Source organism: Ixodes scapularis, unplaced genomic scaffold (genome assembly GCF_016920785.2).
Source record: "Ixodes scapularis isolate PalLabHiFi unplaced genomic scaffold, ASM1692078v2 PGA_scaffold1__304_contigs__length_218370807, whole genome shotgun sequence".
Taxonomy (NCBI): domain Eukaryota; kingdom Metazoa; phylum Arthropoda; class Arachnida; order Ixodida; family Ixodidae; genus Ixodes; species Ixodes scapularis.
In genome coordinates this window covers 89,103,168-89,124,296 of record NW_024609846.1, presented here as the reverse complement: position 1 = coordinate 89,124,296, position 21,129 = coordinate 89,103,168, and the positions used below count along the sequence as shown (strand labels likewise).

The following is a 21,129-nucleotide window of genomic DNA, read 5'->3' as shown; positions in this document are numbered from 1 at the left end:
CTTGTATGAGCACCATTTGTCCGGTAAATTATGGCACTGCATGATTTCTTATTAGGTTGTGGAGGTTTCTCCATCCCATCAATGCCAGCCTTTTTTGTTTTTTGTGAGGTCTGCTTCCATCACACTTTCTTGCTGGTGACAAAGGTGACACTTTCAAATTTTCCTTCCTGTGGCTATCATGCATAGTATTGTCAGATCCAGAAAAGACCCCTTGATTTACATTTTCCTTAAGGGTCTACAACTGTGTTATGGAAGTACTGCTAGTGTTCTGGGAACAGATTCTCGACTGTGATGGAGGTACTTGAGCATTGAAGCACAAGCCTTAGCTGGAATTTCTTTGCACGGTGATGGCAGGCTTATTCATTAGTGTTAATAAGATTATTTACCGTAATGACTGGGAAGTCACTGATGAAACTAGATCTTTAACCAAGTGGTAACAACAGAGTGGAGATGAACCTCAAAACGCACTGAGCCGAAAACCGATGAAACAAGCCACTGTGTTATGTGGGTAACATATCACATTCAGTATTACTCTCTGACGAAGGATATCCAGGAAAAAGCATGCAAACCGTGTGGGGATTCCTCTGGTCTCCCTTCCCCGATGGCTGCGATAACGGCCGCGGGTCGGAACGCTCGGCCTTCTTCGCCGTGAGCTCCGACCTGTTCGTGAGGCGGAGGGCCGCCTGGCTTGGGGGGCTCTCCTCTCACTCTCTCCCGGGGGGGACCCCTTTCCGTCCCCCCGCTCGGTTGCGGATCACTGCTGACAGGCGAGGAGGTTTCGCCTCTTGTTTTCCCGCTTTCGGGAAAGGGGACTCGTCCGGGTGACCGCGAAAGAGATAGGACGTGCGTCGGCGACTTCTCCGACGCTTCCCCGGTCTTGGCTCTCCGGAACCCCGCGTCTGGCCAGGTAAGGACCTTTTCTTACCTTGCCGGCGCGGGGGGCATTTTGGATGGGGACATAGTAGTTCATTTTAAGAGTGTTCCAATAAATGCTCTTGGACTCTGTCCTTACTCTGGTACGTGTGTCTTCTCTTCCGCTATATTCGAGAGAGTGAGACAAGGTAGTCGATCATTGGCACCGACGGAGGTAATTAATCGAACCGACCCGCGGTAATCTAGCCCTAAACGTTCGTCTATATTGCCGCGGAGATGTGGGGACCGCGGGCTACTAGGTTTGACGTCTCCTCTGAGATATCGCCGCTGTTGAGACAACCCTTTGGTTACTCTAACGGTACCTGTGTTAGTTGGTAGCTAGCAAGATCCCACATAAAATGGCGCCCAACGTGGGGCCACGACTTCCTTTATCGTGGTCGTGGCTCCTGGCCTCCGTCCCTTTTGTCCGGCCTTTGCCAGCAATTCCTTGCCTTTGATCGCCCCGTACTACGAGCGTCTTGATCTCGCCACTTATGGTTGAGCGATTAATGCCGAGTCGGCAACCCGCAGTGCCACTCCTTTGAGCGAGCGCAGTGTGATTCGTACGCGTGTTCCTGTTTTGAATTGGCGTGCGTCAAGCAACATTCGTTGTTGCGGGAGGCCCTTTGTTCTCCATGCTTGAGGCGAACCCTTCACCTGTGTGTATTTGGGTTCCTTGCGCGCCACCAACAACTTGTCCTGAAGGGAAAATGTATATAGAAGTTTTGATGATGTTTTTGAGAACCATTCGGACTTTCATGTCCGGCGGCGAGTGAGGCTTGGCAGAAAAGAGTAGCGAAGGATCAGCAGTGCAGTCTGGGAATGTAAATATTAGCGTTTTCTTTGACTCTGAGTTGTCGCGGACACTCAGTTAGAGTCGGACGGTGCGCCTGCCAATAACGTCGATAAGTAGCTGGTACTGCTACTGACGGGCTCCGGGAGCCGGGCCGCGTAACCGTCGGTGTCGAGAAGCAGTTTCACACTGTTGACGCGCGCGCTGTATTCACTGCTGGTATTGCAGTGGGCGCGGAGGGTTTTTTCTTCGGGAAAGTTTTGTTTCTGCTTGATGCCAACGTACTCCTGCAGCCTATTGTTGTTTTCCAAGAACGACACTAGTTTTGTGTTCATGGTGGTGGTGCTACGCGGTCTGAGGCGCACTGTGACAGTATCTGGGTGTACGAGTGACTCTAAGACTTTCGGAGGTTATGTTGCTCGGAAACCCAGGCGCCGTGTGGCCAGAGCGCCCTTTGGCGATATCTGTCAGACTCGCGTGATCCAGGTGGAAGAGCGACTCTAAGACTCTTAGCAGTTACGTTGCTCTGAAACCTGGCCTTGCCTCAAAAGAAGGGCCCACACCGTTGTGAGTCCTTGATCAAGCCGTATCGAGTGCAAGACATGTTTTTCTAGCATCGGTAAGCTGGCTAGCTCAAATATTTGGCGAAGCTGGCAGGTTTGAACGTGTGAGCTGCGGCCCCTTTTGTCTTCCTCCGTGGGGAGCAAGATGGCGGCTATTTTGCGCGGGAACTTGCATCTTCCCCGCTCGCAGACGCGCATGCATGGCGGTTTCTTTCTATCCGCCCCTTCGAAGTCCCCGTATCCGTTTACCTCGACTTCAGAAGACGGGCCAGCTGCAGACTGTTATCTGTTTTTGGCCACTTATAGTTAACGGGCTCTTCCGGTAACTATAAAACCGGGTATTGTAGGCAGCCTCTGTCTTAGCTGCCTGCGCAATGGATTGAGAACTCGGCATGTTTCCTAGAAGCTCTCTCCCCGGTGCCCACATTAAGCGAACTCAATTAGTTTGCATGGTATGTGGACGCGTTTCGAACGGAGGGGCCCCCTTTTTATGGCTTCTTCCGGTGTCGAATCGGGTCACTCTGGCATGTTCCTGTCACCGTTGACAAACTGGCCACCTTCTTTGTGGTTTTTGTTTGTCGTTTGCTCCTGCCCGTGTCTGCCGCCTTTGTGGCCCGAGGCAGGCGAGCGTCGGTTGCGCGCGTCCCCTCGTTTGGAGGCGGCGGCGCCCTTTCTTCCCTTTCGGGAGGTCTACGGCCGGCTCTGGGCGTGTTGGCTGCTGGCGCAAAACGACTTCGCAGGTCTGCTCCGAGGTCGTCCACCCCCCCTTCACCAGCCCACTGCGGCCGAGATGGCGCCGAACCCCCCGGGCAGCGTGTCTGGGACTTCCCCAGCTGGTCTCCGCCGGTGGGCGGCGGTCGTCGGTCTTTTTTGGTGCTACCGCCTTCACGACGGCCTGGCTGCCCCCCACTGCAGGCCAGCTCGTACCGTGACACCTGGGTCCAGCGGCGTCAGCGCGGTGCCTGTGATGCTCTGCCGTGCTGTGGCGGCGACTGTCAAGTGCTTGGGGACTTGAACTTTCCGGGTCTTCGGTCCTGCAGGCCAGCTGTTGACGGCGGACACTGTGAAGACGCGCGCTGGGCGTCGCGTGTATTTGTTGGGGGTGCGCAGAGAGATATATTATTTTATGAGAGCAGGTGGGCCACCTTTAATCTTTATTGAGACCCACCTACCATTTTAAGGAGGGGGGGATGTGGGGATTCCTCTGGTCTCCCTTCCCCGATGGCTGCGATAACGGCCGCGGGTCGGAACGCTCGGCCTTCTTCGCCGTGAGCTCCGACCTGTTCGTGAGGCGGAGGGCCGCCTGGCTTGGGGGGCTCTCCTCTCACTCTCTCCCGGGGGGGACCCCTTTCCGTCCCCCCGCTCGGTTGCGGATCACTGCTGACAGGCGAGGAGGTTTCGCCTCTTGTTTTCCCGCTTTCGGGAAAGGGGACTCGTCCGGGTGACCGCGAAAGAGATAGGACGTGCGTCGGCGACTTCTCCGACGCTTCCCCGGTCTTGGCTCTCCGGAACCCCGCGTCTGGCCAGGTAAGGACCTTTTCTTACCTTGCCGGCGCGGGGGGCATTTTGGATGGGGACATAGTAGTTCATTTTAAGAGTGTTCCAATAAATGCTCTTGGACTCTGTCCTTACTCTGGTACGTGTGTCTTCTCTTCCGCTATATTCGAGAGAGTGAGACAAGGTAGTCGATCATTGGCACCGACGGAGGTAATTAATCGAACCGACCCGCGGTAATCTAGCCCTAAACGTTCGTCTATATTGCCGCGGAGATGTGGGGACCGCGGGCTACTAGGTTTGACGTCTCCTCTGAGATATCGCCGCTGTTGAGACAACCCTTTGGTTACTCTAACGGTACCTGTGTTAGTTGGTAGCTAGCAAGATCCCACAACCGTCTCCAAGGGTATCTCATTATGCAGAGAAAATAAAGACCAACAGGATGAATGTGGCTATTCTTCATAGCAATCCGTACAAAACAGCCATTGTTGGGTACAGTTACCTCCGGCGGATTTCCCGTGAAATGGCTGCCTCAAGTTTTATCTCAATTGCCACGATGTATCTTGGCTGAGTAGTTGTAAACCATATAACTGATGTAATGACAAAGTCATGTCATAGTAACATATTAAGTTCTTTGAACCCACGGATGCAACACTGGCGATGAGGTTGGGATCTGTTGTACAAAGAAGCATGCGATTGGGAACATGTATGTAAAGGAAGACAAAAAAAATTTCAGAGCATGAGTGCCATAAAGACAAGTCTTTCAAGTTCCTCTAGGCTTCAAGTCTTTTTCACACACCTCTTGATAATGCGACATGAGGCAGCTGCTGTGCTCTGCAACAGGATTCTATCATCTCCGAGGCTAAGACGAAAGTACTCCAGTTCAAAGAAACCTCATAAAAAAAAAACAGAACCTTCCACTAGGCCTGCTCTTTGAATGGGATCAGCGACGGCTCCGGCCCTTCAGCCTCCCAGGCCAGCAGCGAGCCTTCCTTTTTCAACCCATTCGCTGTCAAACTACAAAGTTGGATTTTTGGAAGCCAAACGACTGGAAGCGATGGATTACCCGGTGGGAATGCTACCAGATCACCTCTAGACACGATTTCCAAAATGCTTTGACGAAGGTAAAGACATTCCTGTACGCCGTGGGTAAAGAAGCGAAAGATGTTCTCACGTCACTCAACCTGTCAGAAGTAGAATTCAACGACTACTACATAGTGAGAAGGAAGTTCAATGCCCACTTTATTTGGAGCGTAGATGTCGTCTTGGAAAGTGAAACTCAACATAAGAAAGCAAGAACCAAATGAGACAGCAAAGGCTTTTATTACGGCCTTACACAGACTGGCAGATTCCTGAGACTACACACCACTTCGCGAGGAGCTCACCTGCTGCGATCATTTCATTGTGCACCTTCTAGACAGAAAGCGGAGCGAGAAACTCCACCTCAACGCTAAGCTCGCTTTTCAAAGCACGATGGCTGTAGTCCGTCCCTCAGAGACAATTAAGCACCAACAGATGGAGCAGTTAAGCAGTAAGAAAAAGTCCAGGAAAATTGAGGAGTTCAGAAAAGCATACTCTAAAGCGAACAGCAAGTGAAGGGACCCACAGGTCCAGAACACATTGCAATATCAAGGGCATTGCAATATCAAGGGGAACACATTGCAATATCAAATGCCAATGGTGCAGCAGCTGGCATAAACCCACGAAAACTCAACACACCGCAAGAAACAATAAGTTTAACACCTGCAAGAAAGTAAGACGCCTCGAGTGTGTATGCCTCTCCAAGCATGCATCACCGCCTTGCACATCACAATACAACAAGCCAGATTTAAATGTTTCCCTTGGTGAGCTGGTACATGCTGATAATAAACGCTGGTACAGTAAAGCTAAAGTTAATGCAAAAGGAGTATGCAGAATCCAGATACTGTTACTACAGACTTTGAGGTGGATTATGACTGGAGTCTGTTCTAACCACTAAGACTGACTAAATGGGAATGAATATTAGAAAACAACTGGCTCCTGGACACTTCTGACCTTTGAGAGGTAGTAACTTTACATTGAGCTATATTGGTGATCATCATCATCGTGCGCTATGGGTCATAATACGCTCACAAGACGCAGAGCACAATGACTAAAATTCACAAAATAGATGCCACCACTACTAAACCAAAGCTGCGAAATGTCCGAAATATTGACTGCTGTTGAAGGGTCCGTTATATCCGAATGCGTGTTATAACAAAAACTGTAATAAGCCAAGTTGGCTCAATGACATAGGCAGGAAGGACAAACAAAGTCGGTATGTTATAACCAAGTGTCTGCTGTTGCCAGATAAGTTGTAACGAGGTTATACTGTACAATGAAAGGAACAAGAGACAAACCTAAAAGCCTCGAGCGATGACCATTGGAGGAGAGGCGCATCTCGTACCTCTGAAACAAACACCAAAACTGGAGGGTTAAATTAAGTCAACAGCTAAACAGAAAGGACTGGCAGCAAAAGGACAGGCTCGCAGAAGCGTAGAAGTTTTGCATGTTGAAAGCTTACATGCGAGAAAGAAACAAAACAAAAAATGACCGGAAGCATCACTAGCCAGGAACAAAAAAAAAAAAGAAAACGTAAACACAGAAGGAGTGTACAGAACTCAAGATGTGCTGAAAGGAAAAGCAAACAGAAGAACACAAGGGGAAGAAACAAGCTCGTGCACATAAGAAGGCAGTCTTGGCATAAGCTTACATGCACAGGCACAAGAAACAAAGGGTGGCTAAAATGTCCACAATAAATAGAAACAAAAGGCACACACAGAAACAGTGCACAGATTGAAGGAAGTGTCCAGCAAGGAAGCAAATATGATAACAGCAGGGTAAAAGGACAATCTCGCATTAGAGAAGAAGTTGCACATAGGCTTACATGCAGAACGTAAAAAAATCAGTGTGAGCTGCAAACATGCTTAGCAGGCACGAAATAATAAAAACAATTTCAATACAGGAAAAATGCTAGAATGAGCGCCTTCCCAAACACAAGAAAAAAAGCAAAGAAGATATGAATGACAACAGGGAGGAAATGGCTACTGATGTCACTGAGACACTAAAACACTAATTCCTCCTGCGAGGTGCTGCCATTGACTTGCTGCCAAACTCTCTGTTCTCAGTTGCCTTAGCTGCAGCCTTGCGAGTTTTTTCACGAAGGAAAAGTTGCAGCCGTGCATGGCAGAAGCGCCTGATCAGTTTAGTTTTGATGTCATGGCACTCGGGCAGCCGAACACACTGGCACTCTGCGGCCGTCCTTGCTGACAAGCTGTCCAGGATACCTTGTGCACCTACTAAGTTGTGCATGATACTGCGAAACACGCTTTCGCACTTTGCAAACAGTGTGCTTGCAGCCTCAGAGGGGCATGTCAGCGCAATGGGGGCATAGTTCTCGAGCCTAAGGAGGCTATGTGCAGGCGTTGTGGTCACCTGAACTGCTGCAGCACAGATGTCGCACGTCACATTGTTCTTGATCACTGTGTGCACAATGTACCCACAGTAATAGACAAAGCTATTGTTCTCGGGATCAGACATCTGTAGCTCAATTTCCTCAGGCAAAACATCACTACATGCAGTTGGCACTGCAGTGAGGTCTGCCAGGTCAGTCAGGTAAAACGAGGCGTCGTCCAGTTCGTACGAGCCTGCGTTGGACGCCTTGAGGTACAGCGACAGGGCTATCAACTTTGGGGCCATCTTAAACTCCAAGGGAGTTGGTATTGGATTGCCCTGTCGCACTACCGAAAACAAGTTTTCCAGGCAGTCCTGCGTGAACCGGGATGTCAAAACAAAAGAAAATGAGTGCTTCTCGATGAGCATCTCCTGCAGGTCTAGAACTGACTTCGTTGAGAGCACTACCCCTGCCTGTACGGGCTTGTATGCCCCATCCCCAATTTTCAGCTGGCGAAAAAGCTGCTGAAACTTGGTCAGAAACTCGATTGCGCTTCTGTAGCTCGCCAGGTTTTGCTTGCTGATAGCAAGGACTGGGTGCCTGCTGCTCATGAGGTCGAACCATTTGTTCACCTGCTCGAAAAACCAGGCTGTGGTGAGGAAGTCCTGGCTCCAGCCGTGGTTCTCCACCAGGAAACGAAGCGCAGTGGCCGTGGAGTGGCTCAGGACCTGCAGGGCAGCGCTGACCTACAAACAACAGAATGAATTTTTCTTTAGTTTCTCATGTGCATAAAACGTTTTGTGAAATCAACTGAGGCTATGAAAAACTAAAAAGGTTGTAACCTCCTCCTCAGCAGAAGTACTATGTGAAGACTAACTGAACTTCCATTTAGGTTGCCCACTGGATTGCTTTTCTTAGGCCTCTTATTATTCTTTTCTTAGATGATTGTAATTTTTCTGCATACAGTTTTTCCTGGTGAAATTTTGTCTTAGGTTCTAAAACACATTTCGTGGTTGCAATTTTAAGCTCAGTTAGGAAGTTATAACAATTCCTAAATTATGACAAACATCTATTGTCAAAGAAGCATGGAGCCAATTTCCTCTTGTCTAGCGGGAGTGAAACAGACAGTGAACATTTTTTGATTGCAGCAGCAGACTTAATCATCCATATGGTAATTCCTGTTGCTTTGCTTAAAGCAAAAACATAGAAAAAATACAAATAGATAAAAAAATGCACCTGCCGCAAACAGCAGACACCAGTTTTTACAGGTACTGACCACTCACTTCCTATAAACTGCTGTGGCAAGTAACAATTTCACAAACGATCATGCTACATTGGTTGTTTTGACATAACAAAATGTATTGTGATCTATTAGGGTCTTATCTACCCTAAAACTATAGATGGAACATAGAGGGAGGCATCTCAATGTGACAAATATTTTGGAAATATTTTTTCTTTACCGGTGCTTTTCTTTGATAAATACCTGCACTTTGTCTGCACAGTAGTAAAGCAGACTTTACTATCACCTAGATAGTCTACAGGTGCTGAAAATATCAACTTCAATTTAAGAAGCACTCGTTAAATTTATTGAAGGCATTTGGGGGGTGGTGCCCCAGCTGTTTTCCAACATGCCCTATCTTGCAAGAAAGCTCTATGCTACAGCAGTCACAGTCTTCTATTATTAAAGGGGCCATGCAACAATGTTCGGACTTCAGTCAAATGATTGTGGCAGTTGCTCCTTGTCGCGTCTAAATTAAAGAACAAAAAAAAATTTCCGCCATGTAAGGTAAAAAAAATGTCAAACAATTGACGTTTTGGACACCTCCAAACCACTCTCACCTTGTACACTGTCTTCCGAGTCACGTGCACAGTGAGGCAGAATGGGGATAGAAAGGATCTGGTTGGATTCTCTTTCAGAGCCTCCAGTGCACATGACCTCACTAGCATTTAAAATGGCGACTTTTAAGGTTTTTCGAAGTGATGTGGGGAGGGGCAAAGATAAGCGAGGGGGGGGGGGTGAGAGAGAAAGAGAGAGAGAAGAGCTTGCTTCCCCGTAAGGAAGTTCGACTGGCTTAGTGGCACAACGAGGTGAGGCTCAAGGGAGGAATAGTTTTTTTTTTCACCTCGGGCAGATGGTGCCACTAAAACTGAATATGGTACAACTTTGTCGATAATGTGAAATGTTTGATGCATTTAGGTACTCATGCTGAAACGACAAGCCTAACCAATCGTGAAATTTATACTGAAGATAGTATTCTTACTGACCACATTTAACCTTATCACGCAAATGTGCAGTAACTTAACGTATTTATTCAAAAATAGGTCGACCTATTTCCGAACAATTTCTGCGCGTGTTTTTATCTGCAATGCTCAAGAAGAGCCAATCATTGCAATTTACGGAAGAGGCCCAGGAATGAGGAGGCACCAATAACGTCGGAACGCAAAATTGAGATCTATGTGGATCGTATTTTTTTTATTCCAAACATTATCTCTGCTTCGTCATTTGCCGTCTCCTTCCATAAGTTTTCAGGATTGGTCTCCATGCGTTCTGGTAAAAGCACAAACATAGCATAACAAAGTGTTCGTTCCCCTATAGAATAGAAAAGCAAACCTGTTATTTGCTGTAAATTCTCACCTTCATTTTCTCAAAATGATTTGGGTCCAGAAGCTCAGGGCGAAGTTTAGGGGCCAGCTTGAATGTCAGGTCCTTCTGGAACTCCACCAGCTGGCGAATGGGGTCAAGGGACACAGTGGGGCACGTGAGGTTGTTGGCGGTCACAACGTCTGTTGGCAGGACTATCGTCTGCCCACGCACAAGGTGCCCGTTCAAGTTCTTGATCAAGTGGGGAACATCAGCTAAAAAAACAATTTGCTCCCCAGGTTTTTGTGGGTGGGGGATCTTGTTTGTTGTTCTGCTGTACCTGCCAGAGTAGATGTCGAAGTGCTGCAACATTACGCGGTTACCACTACTCATGTCGCTCGTGACAGCCACAACCTGCAAGCCAACATTGTTGCACCGCTTGATGAGTATCTTGACTTGGGTGGCAGCTTCTTTTCCACAGAAGGAGTTGCCTGCAACAAAAGCATGAACGAAAACTGAAATATCTCAAAAGGCAGAATCACTCAGAGAAAGTTTGTGAGGCAAATAAAAATTACAGTTACTCCAAGCTATAGCTACTGAGAACGTAACAAATGCTGGGTGTGGACTATTATGTTTGTGATTCATTCTTGGGCGTGCCTATCGGCTAAGGCTGCACTAAGCTGCAGAGCTATACTCGGGTGCTCGAGACTCGCCCTGAACTTCTCAAGCTGTCAGTGACTATAGTTGTGACAACTCAATGCTTTCTTGTGCTTAGACCAAACCGTTAACCCCTATTAGATCAATCGTTTCTTGAAAATGCAAACACTTATGTCCACCTATGTCTCATTAATATGGGCACCGCACCCTATAGACAAACTCTTTGGGGACCGATCCATCCTCATACAATTATGTCTCATTATTATAGGCACCTGAGGCCCTAAGCTGGATGGCAGGACCAAGGGACTGGAACATCACCACCCGCCGATCTCGGGAGCATCACTGATGTAACACACGGCGCTGGCCAATTGTGGCGGTCGGCAATGTTACGGTCCCATCATTTTACCGTCCAGTCTAGGACCCCTGCAGTTCGCATCGTGGACAGTTAGCTTTGGAATAAACTGGGTAAATACATGCATTTTTGTCTCCTTATTGACAGAGGCTTTTTAAAGGCGATCCACAAACACACCTAAAAAAGGATTAGCGAAAGCCCTTGGTTATACCAGTGGTGGAACTGACAAGCAGTGATTTGGAGCAACTCTTGTAGCAGGGAAAAACGGGTTTTGGAGTAGAGATTCCCACTTTTTGAGCAGACAATTTTAAGCTTTCATGTCAGAAAATTTTATACAATTTCTTCGAGAGTTAGCCCGTGAAAAAAAAAATTGCAATTGTTGGAGTGTTGGGAGACTAAAGTGTTATACCTGGAGGGGACTTGGCCTGTACAGATATTTATTTATTTATTTATTTATTGAATAACTATATACCTGCAATTTTGTAGATGTCTCCATTAACCTATTAGGAGTACCAATGTTTTTGGCTGCTTTGTAGAGGGTTTGTATCAAGGTGACGTAATTGTTGAAAGTGCGACATCAAACGGACACTTTTGTGTTCACTGCCCTGCTGGTATTCAACCTGCTGCTGTTCACAAAGCAGCTAAGCGGAGCACACAGCTACTGTAGCCGATCACGAGTAGCGCTAGCTATTTATTGCAATCGATGTGAGCACCGTTTGCACAAAAACCGATAACTCTTCGTTATGCATGTGAAAATAATGAATTTTGCAGTCGAAGCAAATTCGAAGTGAATAGTGGTTTTGGCTGAATATTGTTTTATTGAATATTAAAGAGTTGTTGCGCCTTTCTCCTTGCCTTTTACTACTGTTACACCATGCTTAAACGAGAAGTCAGCTGAACTCGCAAAGGTTGTTCCCAAGCTCCTAATAGCCCAATGATGAGCTCTGTTAAATTTAATCTAGCTATATTTATAGACCAGCCTCAGGAAGTCCAGTACCTACATTGGGATGGCAAGTAAACGACAGATTTGACATAAAATTAAACCTATAAAGGAGCCCAGCCATACCTAAATGAGGGGATTCATAAATATTTTTGTTATATGAAGTATTTTCTTTTGATTCTGATTCAAAAAGAAAAGAAAACAAGCAAAAATAATGAACGGAGGTCTTTAGAACATTGCTGCCTAATATATACACTTCCATAATAGTCACAGTTAAATTTTGAAGATTTTACTGCAATGTAATATCAATAATCACAAATTTTAGTGTTTTTGTTTATTGCACCAGGTGTGCACAAGCTTTATACTAGTTTGAAGGTGTGTTTTTCACCTAAGCGTGGAGCTACGCTGCAGAGAAGCGAGTTGCGAGATCGCTGCGTCCACTCCACGGGTATGCGGAGCGATAGTTTGTCTGCTATTGCACAGGGGTCGCGATGATGTCAGAACGTCGAGCTCTTATTGGCTCATTGAAAAAAAAAAAATAGTGGGCAGACCTCAAGGCATCTAGCACCGAGGTCTAACCACTATCCTTTCAATCAAAGCCAATCAGAGCTCGGTGTCATTCTGACGTCCCCGCAATTCTTGCGCAAGAAGCAGACGACTTGCTCTCCGCATTGCTTCACCGCAGTGCACCGGCGCTTGAGGAGAAGCCACTCAAGGGGGCTAACGCCGCAATCAACGCTTCGAACAGTATGAATATCGCAGTTTATTTGGAAGGAAATATCAAATACCATAATATTTGAAACTACTATTAGTAGAGTAAAATATTTGTGCAACCCTACTCTTAGAACATAATACTTAGGCATAATAAAACTGTACATTGTTCATTTTCAATGGCATCGCCAACAATGCCACGTGCCAGACAGTTCCAGTTTCCTTTTCGGGAACAGCTCCCTTTCGGTGCAGACATGACGCAAATTGTGCACGAAAGCAGCCTTTAAAGCAGCACGTAGCAGGTTATACGTTCTGGAGCAGTTTGGCACAATTGGCGCAGCAGTTCCACCACTGTTATACAGTACACCTAGAACTAACGAGTCGCACATTTTCTGACATCCGCCTCAACGAGTAATGTGGTCCCAAGAAAATGATCCTTTTACCTATAATACAGAAATTTTAGGAATTTTTCTCATCCCTCGCTGAAACACCCGGTATAAAATTAAACACAACTCATTAAGGCATGCAAGCATGACTCACCAGTGTAGTGGTAGCAGATGACTTGCTTCCATCGGGAGGATATGCCAGCAATCATGAACACCAGAGCATAGGTGGCAGACGGTGGCTCGGGGCGTGGTTCTTGAGGCACGGGCACTGCTGTCTGACCTGGTCCAGAACTGGTGCTTGGTGGGTGCCAGATGGTGGCTTGAAGAATGGCGCTCCAGGCCCGAACACTGTTCTGAGACTGGGCTGGCTGGCAGGTGGTGGCTGTGAGGGTAATGCTCGGGGCACGGACATTGTAACGTAATCCCGGATGCAGCTGGTACTGGGGTCGTACTCAAACTTCTCAACAAGGGCCATCTCATCGAGCAGGAGAACGCATTTGCGCTCCTGAGGCTTCAGGTGCGCCACTTTTGTTTCCAGAAGCTTGAACACTTCCTCCAACACCCCAGGCTCGAAACGGATGCCTGGAATATAAGAAATTGGCAGCTTAAAAATATTACCTTTAACCATGCCAAAATCCTGGGGTCATAAACTAGTGTTCCCCTCTCATGCACATTTCAGCAATCCACAATGTTCACCAGAAACGCGAATCGCTAAAGAACAATCTTTGTTTGGAACCATAAATAGAGCAGAATCTTTATAATGACTTGGCAATAACCGAAGCTGGAGCTAAAATCGAAAATAATAAACAAGTTACTGACGCATTATAGCAGTGTATAGTGCCGCTTGGCATAGGCATGTGGCACTGAACACTTCTTGTGGAAGTAGATATCAGAGACGAAGAAATTTTAATGTCAAAATATTTAGCAATTTACTTTTGGTTTCCCAACGGTTCAATGAAAAGCCAAGCATTTGTTCATCAATTAAAGTGCATACTAGTTTAATATGACATGTTATTGGGTGAACATGTTATTTTGAGTACTATTATTGTTTTCTGCATGCAAGCCTAAAAACTATGATTTCTGGTGTTAGGTATAACACTAAAAGCACTGTAATGTCCCGCGTAGGCTACAAATTAATGCTCCTGGCAATGAGGCCAGCGTCGGCATGTGCCCCTACTGACGAAGCGAAGCTGCAGAGAAGCGCATGACCAGAGTGCACAGACGAGGTGCACAATGAGTGACTAATGGCAAACCCAGCTACAGATGCCATGCTAAATAAATCAGCATATCCGTGAGGCAACATCTTTATCTGTGTAAATACTACAAGCACATAGAACTGTATGGCTAATACTATTTTTGTGAAAATGTAAAAAAAAAGTGAAAGCCGTTTACAACTCCCTGTAACACCGAATTAGAGCGCAGCTCTTGAGGAGGAGGAGGGAAGGGTACTGGGGGTGAAGTGACCTGGGGGTGTCACGTGACTTTGGGGGTCACGTGACGATGCCGATGATGTCCTCAGTGACGTCACTGATGACGTCATCCGTGATGATGACGATGACAATGCGGACGCCGGTGAGGTCATGAGTGACGTCACTGATGACGTAATCCGTGATGATGACGATGACGATGCGGATGCCGGTGAGGTCATCAGTGACGTCCTGATGACGTCATCAGTGATGATGACGATGACGATGCGGATGCCGGTGACGTCATCAGTGACGATGACGTCATCAGGGAGGTCACGTGACCTCGGCGGGGGGTCACGTGACCCTGGGGGTGGTCACGTGACCTCGGGAAGGGGAGTCACGTGACCTTGGGGGTCACGTGACCCTGGGGGAAAGTCACGTGACCTCTGGGGGTCACGTGCCCTTGGGGTGACCTTGGGGGCCACGTGACCTTGGGGGGTCGCGTGACCTTGGGGTGACCTTGGCTACGCCGACGCCGACGCCGACGCCGCTCAAGCCGGGAACGGGCCCATAAGAGCTGCGCTCTAAAAACACTGGTGAATTGACTGTTCGGACCTTTGTTTCTATGTTTTTCTGTATATCACTGCTCAAAACTTCATATTAATATCGATACCAGTGACATTAGTGTTTTTCTACTTGCCTTGTGACCTTCTCTCAGTAAATGCTCATGCAACGAAAGAAAGGCAAACATATGTGCCGCACAACCTAGGCACACCTTTTTACATCCATATTTTTTACTGACTGTACAATCAAAAGTACATCTATATTAAATAAAAAAACATTTAATACTTGCTTATATTAGTGTTATAAACAGATAAAAAATGTTTTATCTTAATATGTCAACTCTTGTAGCAAATTATTGCAGATCTTTAAAACCATAGACAATAGGCAGAAGAGCCTGTGCGCTGAGAAACTGAGGGAGAGGAGGAGACAAGAGAGGACGTCACAGCGCCGAGCTCTAGTTAGAATGATTAGTGGGTAGGTTTGAAGCTAGCAGCCTTTGTCTCCACCGCACGCGTTGAATGTGTCAGAACGCCGGCACCTGGCACTTGGCTTTCACTAAGCCTTCCAACCAGAGCTCGGCGTTCTGATGTTCCCGCGTGCTCTAGTTTCCTGCTCTCCATTAGTTTCTCGGCGCATTGATTAGGGATACTAACAATGTTTTCACTGTTATTTTTTGAGCAATGTGTAATCCCAAATAAGTATAGGTGTCCAGTTGGCAATGCATGCAGCAATAAGTAGGAAGAGCCAAATAATAAAAAGTAGTATATTCTTTATTGCATGAACAACCTATAATGACACCAGATTATTGTAGAAAAAAAGCAAATGAGCACACATATCAAAATACCCACTCACTAACGTGCATGATGCCTGTGAGAAACTATTTCATCAGATATTATCTCAAGTAAAGTGGACTCGTGGTAAATCAAACTCGGACATTTCATACTTCCGGTTAATTCAAACTAATTGAAAACTTTTGGTTGTCCCGTTAGGTTTTCAATGCATTTCAAGCTGTTTAATTCAAACAGCATTTTCGTTTAAGGGGGATACTACCCAGAAAACAACAATTTCTGCAGAAAAAGCTGATTTTTAAAAATGCCATATTTACATCCACCAACATCTAGAGCAGGGATGGCCAGGCTGACCCGGCCTAAGAGCCGCAAACTAAGGTCCGCCAGGGGGGGGGGGGGGGGGGCAAACGTGTCCAGAGCAGTAAACGAAACTTAAACTACTTTCAATCTATCCGAGTCAAAGGTAGTTCAACTGTACGTAAGGTAGTATGTAGTAGCACAAGACTACCAAACCACAACCTGTTTTTCAATTTACAATGCGTTGCATTTCTCTTTTTGGGGAAGTGGTCGTGTGACCGGGACGGGGGCAAGGTAAGGGGGGGGGGGGGGGGGTAAGAACCGCGAGCCGCACTTTAACACACGAAGAGTCGCATGCGGCTCGCGATCAGGGGCAGGTTAGCCACCCCTAATCTAGAGAGTACTATTCCCAGAAAGTTTCATTAGTTTACACTGCATAGCTAATTTTTTTATAAATTATTTTCGGTCCACCGATGCTAAAGAAAAGGTAGAGGTTGGAGCACTTTGAACACATTTTTCTCCATTCCACTTTTTGCCATAAATTTCACTTTAGGAAAACTATTGTTTGTTAATGTGACAAAAGGCAATACTCAATCATTGTTTTTCCTAACCAAAATTTTCAGGGCAATGCAACTGTGGATTTGTTTTTTACTTTCTGGACGTATTTTATGAAAGACGTTAAGATTTTGTCGACAACATAAAAGGCAAAAAGTTTATCTGATTTGTCACTGCAACGTTAGCATAAAATAAATTACTTTTAGAAATTTTTGTTTTCACAGTTGCTCTTTCCCGGCATTCTGCTGCAGATCTAGTGAAAAAAATGTTGGATATTATATTAGTTTTCTAATGATAGTTTTAATAAACGAAGTAAGTGTGTTCCTGATAAAAACAACTATATTTTTGTTCACAATTTATGTATTACAGATGAGACTGCACTGCATTCTGCCTCGCAACTGCCAGTATATACTGGAAATTTCATTCATATTCAGCCAAAGGTTCAAAAGCCGACCCTCTTGGGCAGTGCCCCCCTTGATTCATACAATTTGTTTATCACGGCGGGTTAGCCCCGTCGAGTGCACTTCTCACCGAGCACCTGTGAACTGCGCAATAGCAATAACCGCGAAGCTCGCAGTCATTGCTTTTCTGCAGTACGCGGGTGCTTGGTGAGAAGCACAGTCAATGGGACGAAACCACTGAGATTATGCAAGCAGAACTGTCCTGACAACCTGCTTTCATTATTCATGCTTGTTTTTTTAAGTTTTCTATAAGGAAAGAATGTTTGCATATAGCAAGCAGATTTATATATTCCCTCCATTAGGATAACCGGACATCTCTTTAGGTTTCAATTTATGTCAAATCTGTCATTTATATGCCACCCCAATGTACCTAGGCGTTGGAGTTTCTGAGGCCACGGTTCATAGATATAGTTATATTAAAACTAACTCTTCCTAAAAGTGGACAAGTGGAAGGTTTGGAACAACTATCATGAGATCAGCTGAAGTTTTGTTTAAGCATGGTTCAACAGTAGTAGAAGGCTTGGAAAAACTATTCGATATTCGATTCGAAAATATTCGGCCAAAACCACTTCTATTCGCTTTGAACTTCACCAATGTTTTTTGTGTGTGCTTGCTTATAAATAAGCCTGTGTAGAGGCAAGTATAAAGAATCTGCTTGGTGTGTGTAGTTATTCCTATAGCAAGTCACTACTTTGCCTCATATCATATTTAGATGAATTTCTGATAATTCAAACTCAATTTTGTGACTTCCTGGAGTTTTAATTAATGGGAGTCGACTGTGACGAAAAACCAGTGCAAGGAAATATATATTTTTCTAATTGCCTTCCGTTGTCAAAATCAGAAGACCTACACTTATTTTCAGGACATTCATGGGCAGGGCAGATGATATACATATTTCAAACAACTCATCCTCATCTGGTATGATACTATAATTTACTTGGCAAATGTGGGTTTGTGAATGGTACATGTTAACAAGCTCAACAAAGCTTTCTGCACTGGGCCACCGAGGCATTTAATTTGATAAACGTGACTACAAGCAAAGTCAAAGTGTTTGCCTCAACTCCTTACTCAGTAGTTTCTCATTAAAATGACTATAGATAGCTCAAGCATTTTACGTTTTAGCTTATTTAAACTGTTAAGGGTTAGGACTTGGACATTTTTGCATTGTCATACATTACGAGACCAAGTTCTGTTATCTATTTAAAATTGGTCTATTCCATTTCGCCTGTGGTGTGTTGAGGGTCTAGTTTCTGGCAAAGAACATCCTAAGACATTCTACTAAAAAAAAATTATCTTGCATAAAAAAAAAAACGTAAAGGGAAGACAGGAACGTCTGAGGATTTCTAAATAAATATGAGTTAAAAGTCTATCTTTTATCATTAATTTTTCAGCATTTAAGTCAAGCCCAAGTAAGCCAGTTTCAAGAAAATGCTATACTGATAACAAAAGTTATTCACCAAAAGGTCTAATTAATCATAAGTAAACAAATTTTCTAGTTTTACAGCAAGGAAAGCATTATTTTTCCCCATTTGAGTCTGGTAATTTCACTGCAATACTTCATTTCAGTTTACCCAGACGGAGCTGATGCTACGAGCTGATGGTACCAATCAGACAGAGTCAAAAAGGGTGCCATCATGGTGTGTATAATGTTTCTGCTTGTGCTGTATGATCGCTGAAACAAGCATAAAGAGACAAGGCCCAGTAGCCTGTGCTTCTGACACTGCTTCATTGATCCCATTAGCTCGTAGTGTCGGCTGCATCTGGACTTAAGCTGAAATGAAGTACTGTAGCTAATATACTTTTGGCATGCACAGCACGATACTTTTCACAAATCACAATATGTGAAATGCTAATACATATATGATAGTGGCCAAAGACAAGGACAAAAGGAGAACTGGACACCATTGTGTTCTTCTCAAATTCAGCACCAACTCGTCCAAATATCAGCACTGACCAGTGAAGTAGACCTGCCAAAATCCCCATGTTTTTCTTTGTAATCTTATTATTTTATTTTATTACCATGGCTAGCAGGATTTCCCAACATCCGAAGGTTTGAATTTACTTTGTAAACCCAAAATAAACATGTAACAATTTAAGCTTGTGAACTTTATCTTAACTTTTAAATGCAGCAGCTCACACACGCAACATGTTAACATGGAAATAAATGACCACTTTGATTTGAAGAGATAATAATAGAGAAAACTACTTCCGACACAGCAAAGAGGAAACCACAATCAATCCTCAATATCCGACTGTGTTTTTAGCTATTTTAAAATTAAAACAGACCACCTTTATGATTTTAACAGAACTTGCATATCAACATAACCAAGCAAAAAAAATTGGAACAGCCCTTTAGTAAAATATTTTCTACATAAGAGTACTGCTTGATTTTCTAGCAAGAATACCAATTTCACTAACTGATTACATGGGGCTCTGAAGAAACCAAGTAGTTCGACAGCAAGCTTACCCTCGAGTCTCCGCCGCAGTGTTCTGGCCGATGGCAACGGAAACCCCTTGTCCAGTAGCAGGTCATAACCGGTGCTGCCACAAGCAAACCGTATCTGCAATGACGACTTAACCGTTGCATTTGACCACTTCGACCCCCTGTTTCGACCCCCTGTTGCTACTCCTTGACAAGGCAGATAAGTGGTCTGCAGAAAAGAGTTTTTGAAGATGCGCATGGAATGTCTCTTCCTTAGTCTTCTGGATGGCAGCCTGCCTCGATAAGCGACGATTTTCATTTTCAAGGCGCCTGATGGTTTGGGTCATCTGCTCAAACACATCGTCTGTCAGGCCAGATTGAAGTGTCGATGAAAACACTGGCTGGAGGGTCCCACAGCCCCCGGCAGCAGGTTCCTGCGGACAAGGTTTAAAAACTGGTTAGAGCCAGAATTCACACCAAACTGTGCAAGGACTGTGATGCGTACCAAACGGGCAGAGGCCCTCTGCTGGTCAGGGGCGCTGGCAGGATACTGCTGCAAACTGCCGGCTGCCTGCAGTATCAGGGTCGGTAACGTTAACCCTGAGCTACGGAGGGAGCTCGAAGATGCTTACGAAGAAGGCTCCACTAGTCGAGGGCACGGGCTGTTGGACAGCTTGCACCAGAACCGCATGGCCTCCGGCAGCAGGCTCCTGCGGACAAGGTTTAAAAACTGGTTATTGCCAGAATTCACACCAAGCTACGCAAGGACTGTGATGCGTACCAAACGGGCAGAGGCCCTCTGCTGGTGGGGGTGCTGGCAGGATACTGCTGCAAACTGCCGGCTGATTGCAGTATCAGGGTCGGTAACGTTAACCCTGAGCTATGGAGGGAACTCGAAGATGCTTACGAAGAAAGCTGCACCAGTTGAGGGCACGGGCTGTTGGACAGCTTGCACCAGAACCGCACGGCCTCTGGCAGCAGGCTCCTGCGGACAAGGTTTAAGAACTGGTTAGTGCCAGAATTCACACCAAGCTACGCAAGGACTGTGATGCGTACCAAACGGGCAGAGGCCCTCTGCTGGTCAGGGGCGCTGGCAGGATACTGCTGCAAACTGCCGGCTGCCTGCAGTATCAGATTCGGTAACGTTAACCCTGAGCTATGGAGGGAGCTCGAAGATGCTTACGAAGAAGGCTCCATCAGTTGAGTGCACGGGCTGTTGGACAGCTTGCACCAGAACCGCACGGCCTCCGGCAGCAGGCTCCTGCGCACAAGGTTTAAAAACTGGTTAGTGCCAGAGTTCACACCAAGCTGCGCAAGGACTGACGCGTACCAAACGGGCAGAGGCCCTCTGCTGGTCAGGGGCGCAAGCAGGATACTGCTGGAAACTGCCGGCTGCCTGGAGTATCAGATTCGGTAACGTTAACCCTGAGCTAGGGAGGGAGCTCGAAGATGCTTACGAAGACGGCTCCACCAGTTGAGTGCACGGGTTGTTGGACAGCTTGCACCAGAACCACATGGCCTCCGGCGGCAGGCTCCTGCGCACAAGGTTTAGAAACTGGTTAGTGCCAGAGTTCACACCAACCTGCGCAAGGACTGTGACGCGTACCAAACGGGCAGAGGCCCTCTGCTGGTTAGGGGCGCTGGCAGAATACTGCTGCAAACTGCCCGCTGCCTGCAGTACCAGGGTCGGTAACGTTAACCTTGAGCTACGGAGGGAGCTCGAAGATGCTTACGAAGAAGGCTCCACTTGTTGAGGGCACGGGCTCTTGGACAGCTTGCACCAGAACCGCACGACCCCCGGCAGCAGGCTCCTTCGCACAAGGTTTAAAAACTAG

The 21,129-nt window shown here is 46.1% G+C and overlaps 1 protein-coding gene across 1 annotated transcript; it reads right to left on the bottom strand.

Moving 5' to 3' along the window:
- Positions 1-1,507: 1,507 nt before the first annotated feature.
- LOC120844568 lies at positions 1,508-20,810 on the bottom strand. The gene is made up of 12 exons (XM_040216409.1): positions 20,766-20,810; positions 20,478-20,555; positions 20,202-20,279; positions 19,927-20,004; positions 19,340-19,523; positions 13,220-13,383; positions 12,956-13,076; positions 9,810-10,246; positions 7,807-7,920; positions 6,141-6,189; positions 1,843-2,081; positions 1,508-1,690 (listed from the first exon to the last, which is right to left on the bottom strand). The coding sequence occupies exons 1-12, from the start codon at positions 20,808-20,810 to the stop codon at positions 1,508-1,510; spliced, it is 1,770 nt and encodes a 589-aa protein (XP_040072343.1).
- Positions 20,811-21,129: the final 319 nt, after the last annotated feature.

What these genes read in the sequence shown, in the direction of transcription:
- LOC120844568 (XM_040216409.1), bottom strand. Translation starts at nt 20,810, where the DNA reads ATGTGGTTCTGGTGCAAGCTGTCCAACAACCCGTGCACTCAACTG. An exon ending in ACAACCCGTGCACTCAACTG is followed by an intron (nt 20,556 to 20,765) that starts GTGGAGCCGTCT and finishes CCTTGTGCGCAG; the next exon opens with GAGCCTGCTGCCGGAGGCCG. An exon ending in CGACTAGTGGAGCCTTCTTC is followed by an intron (nt 19,524 to 19,926) that starts GTAAGCATCTTC and finishes TCTTTTCTGCAG; the next exon opens with ACCACTTATCTGCCTTGTCA.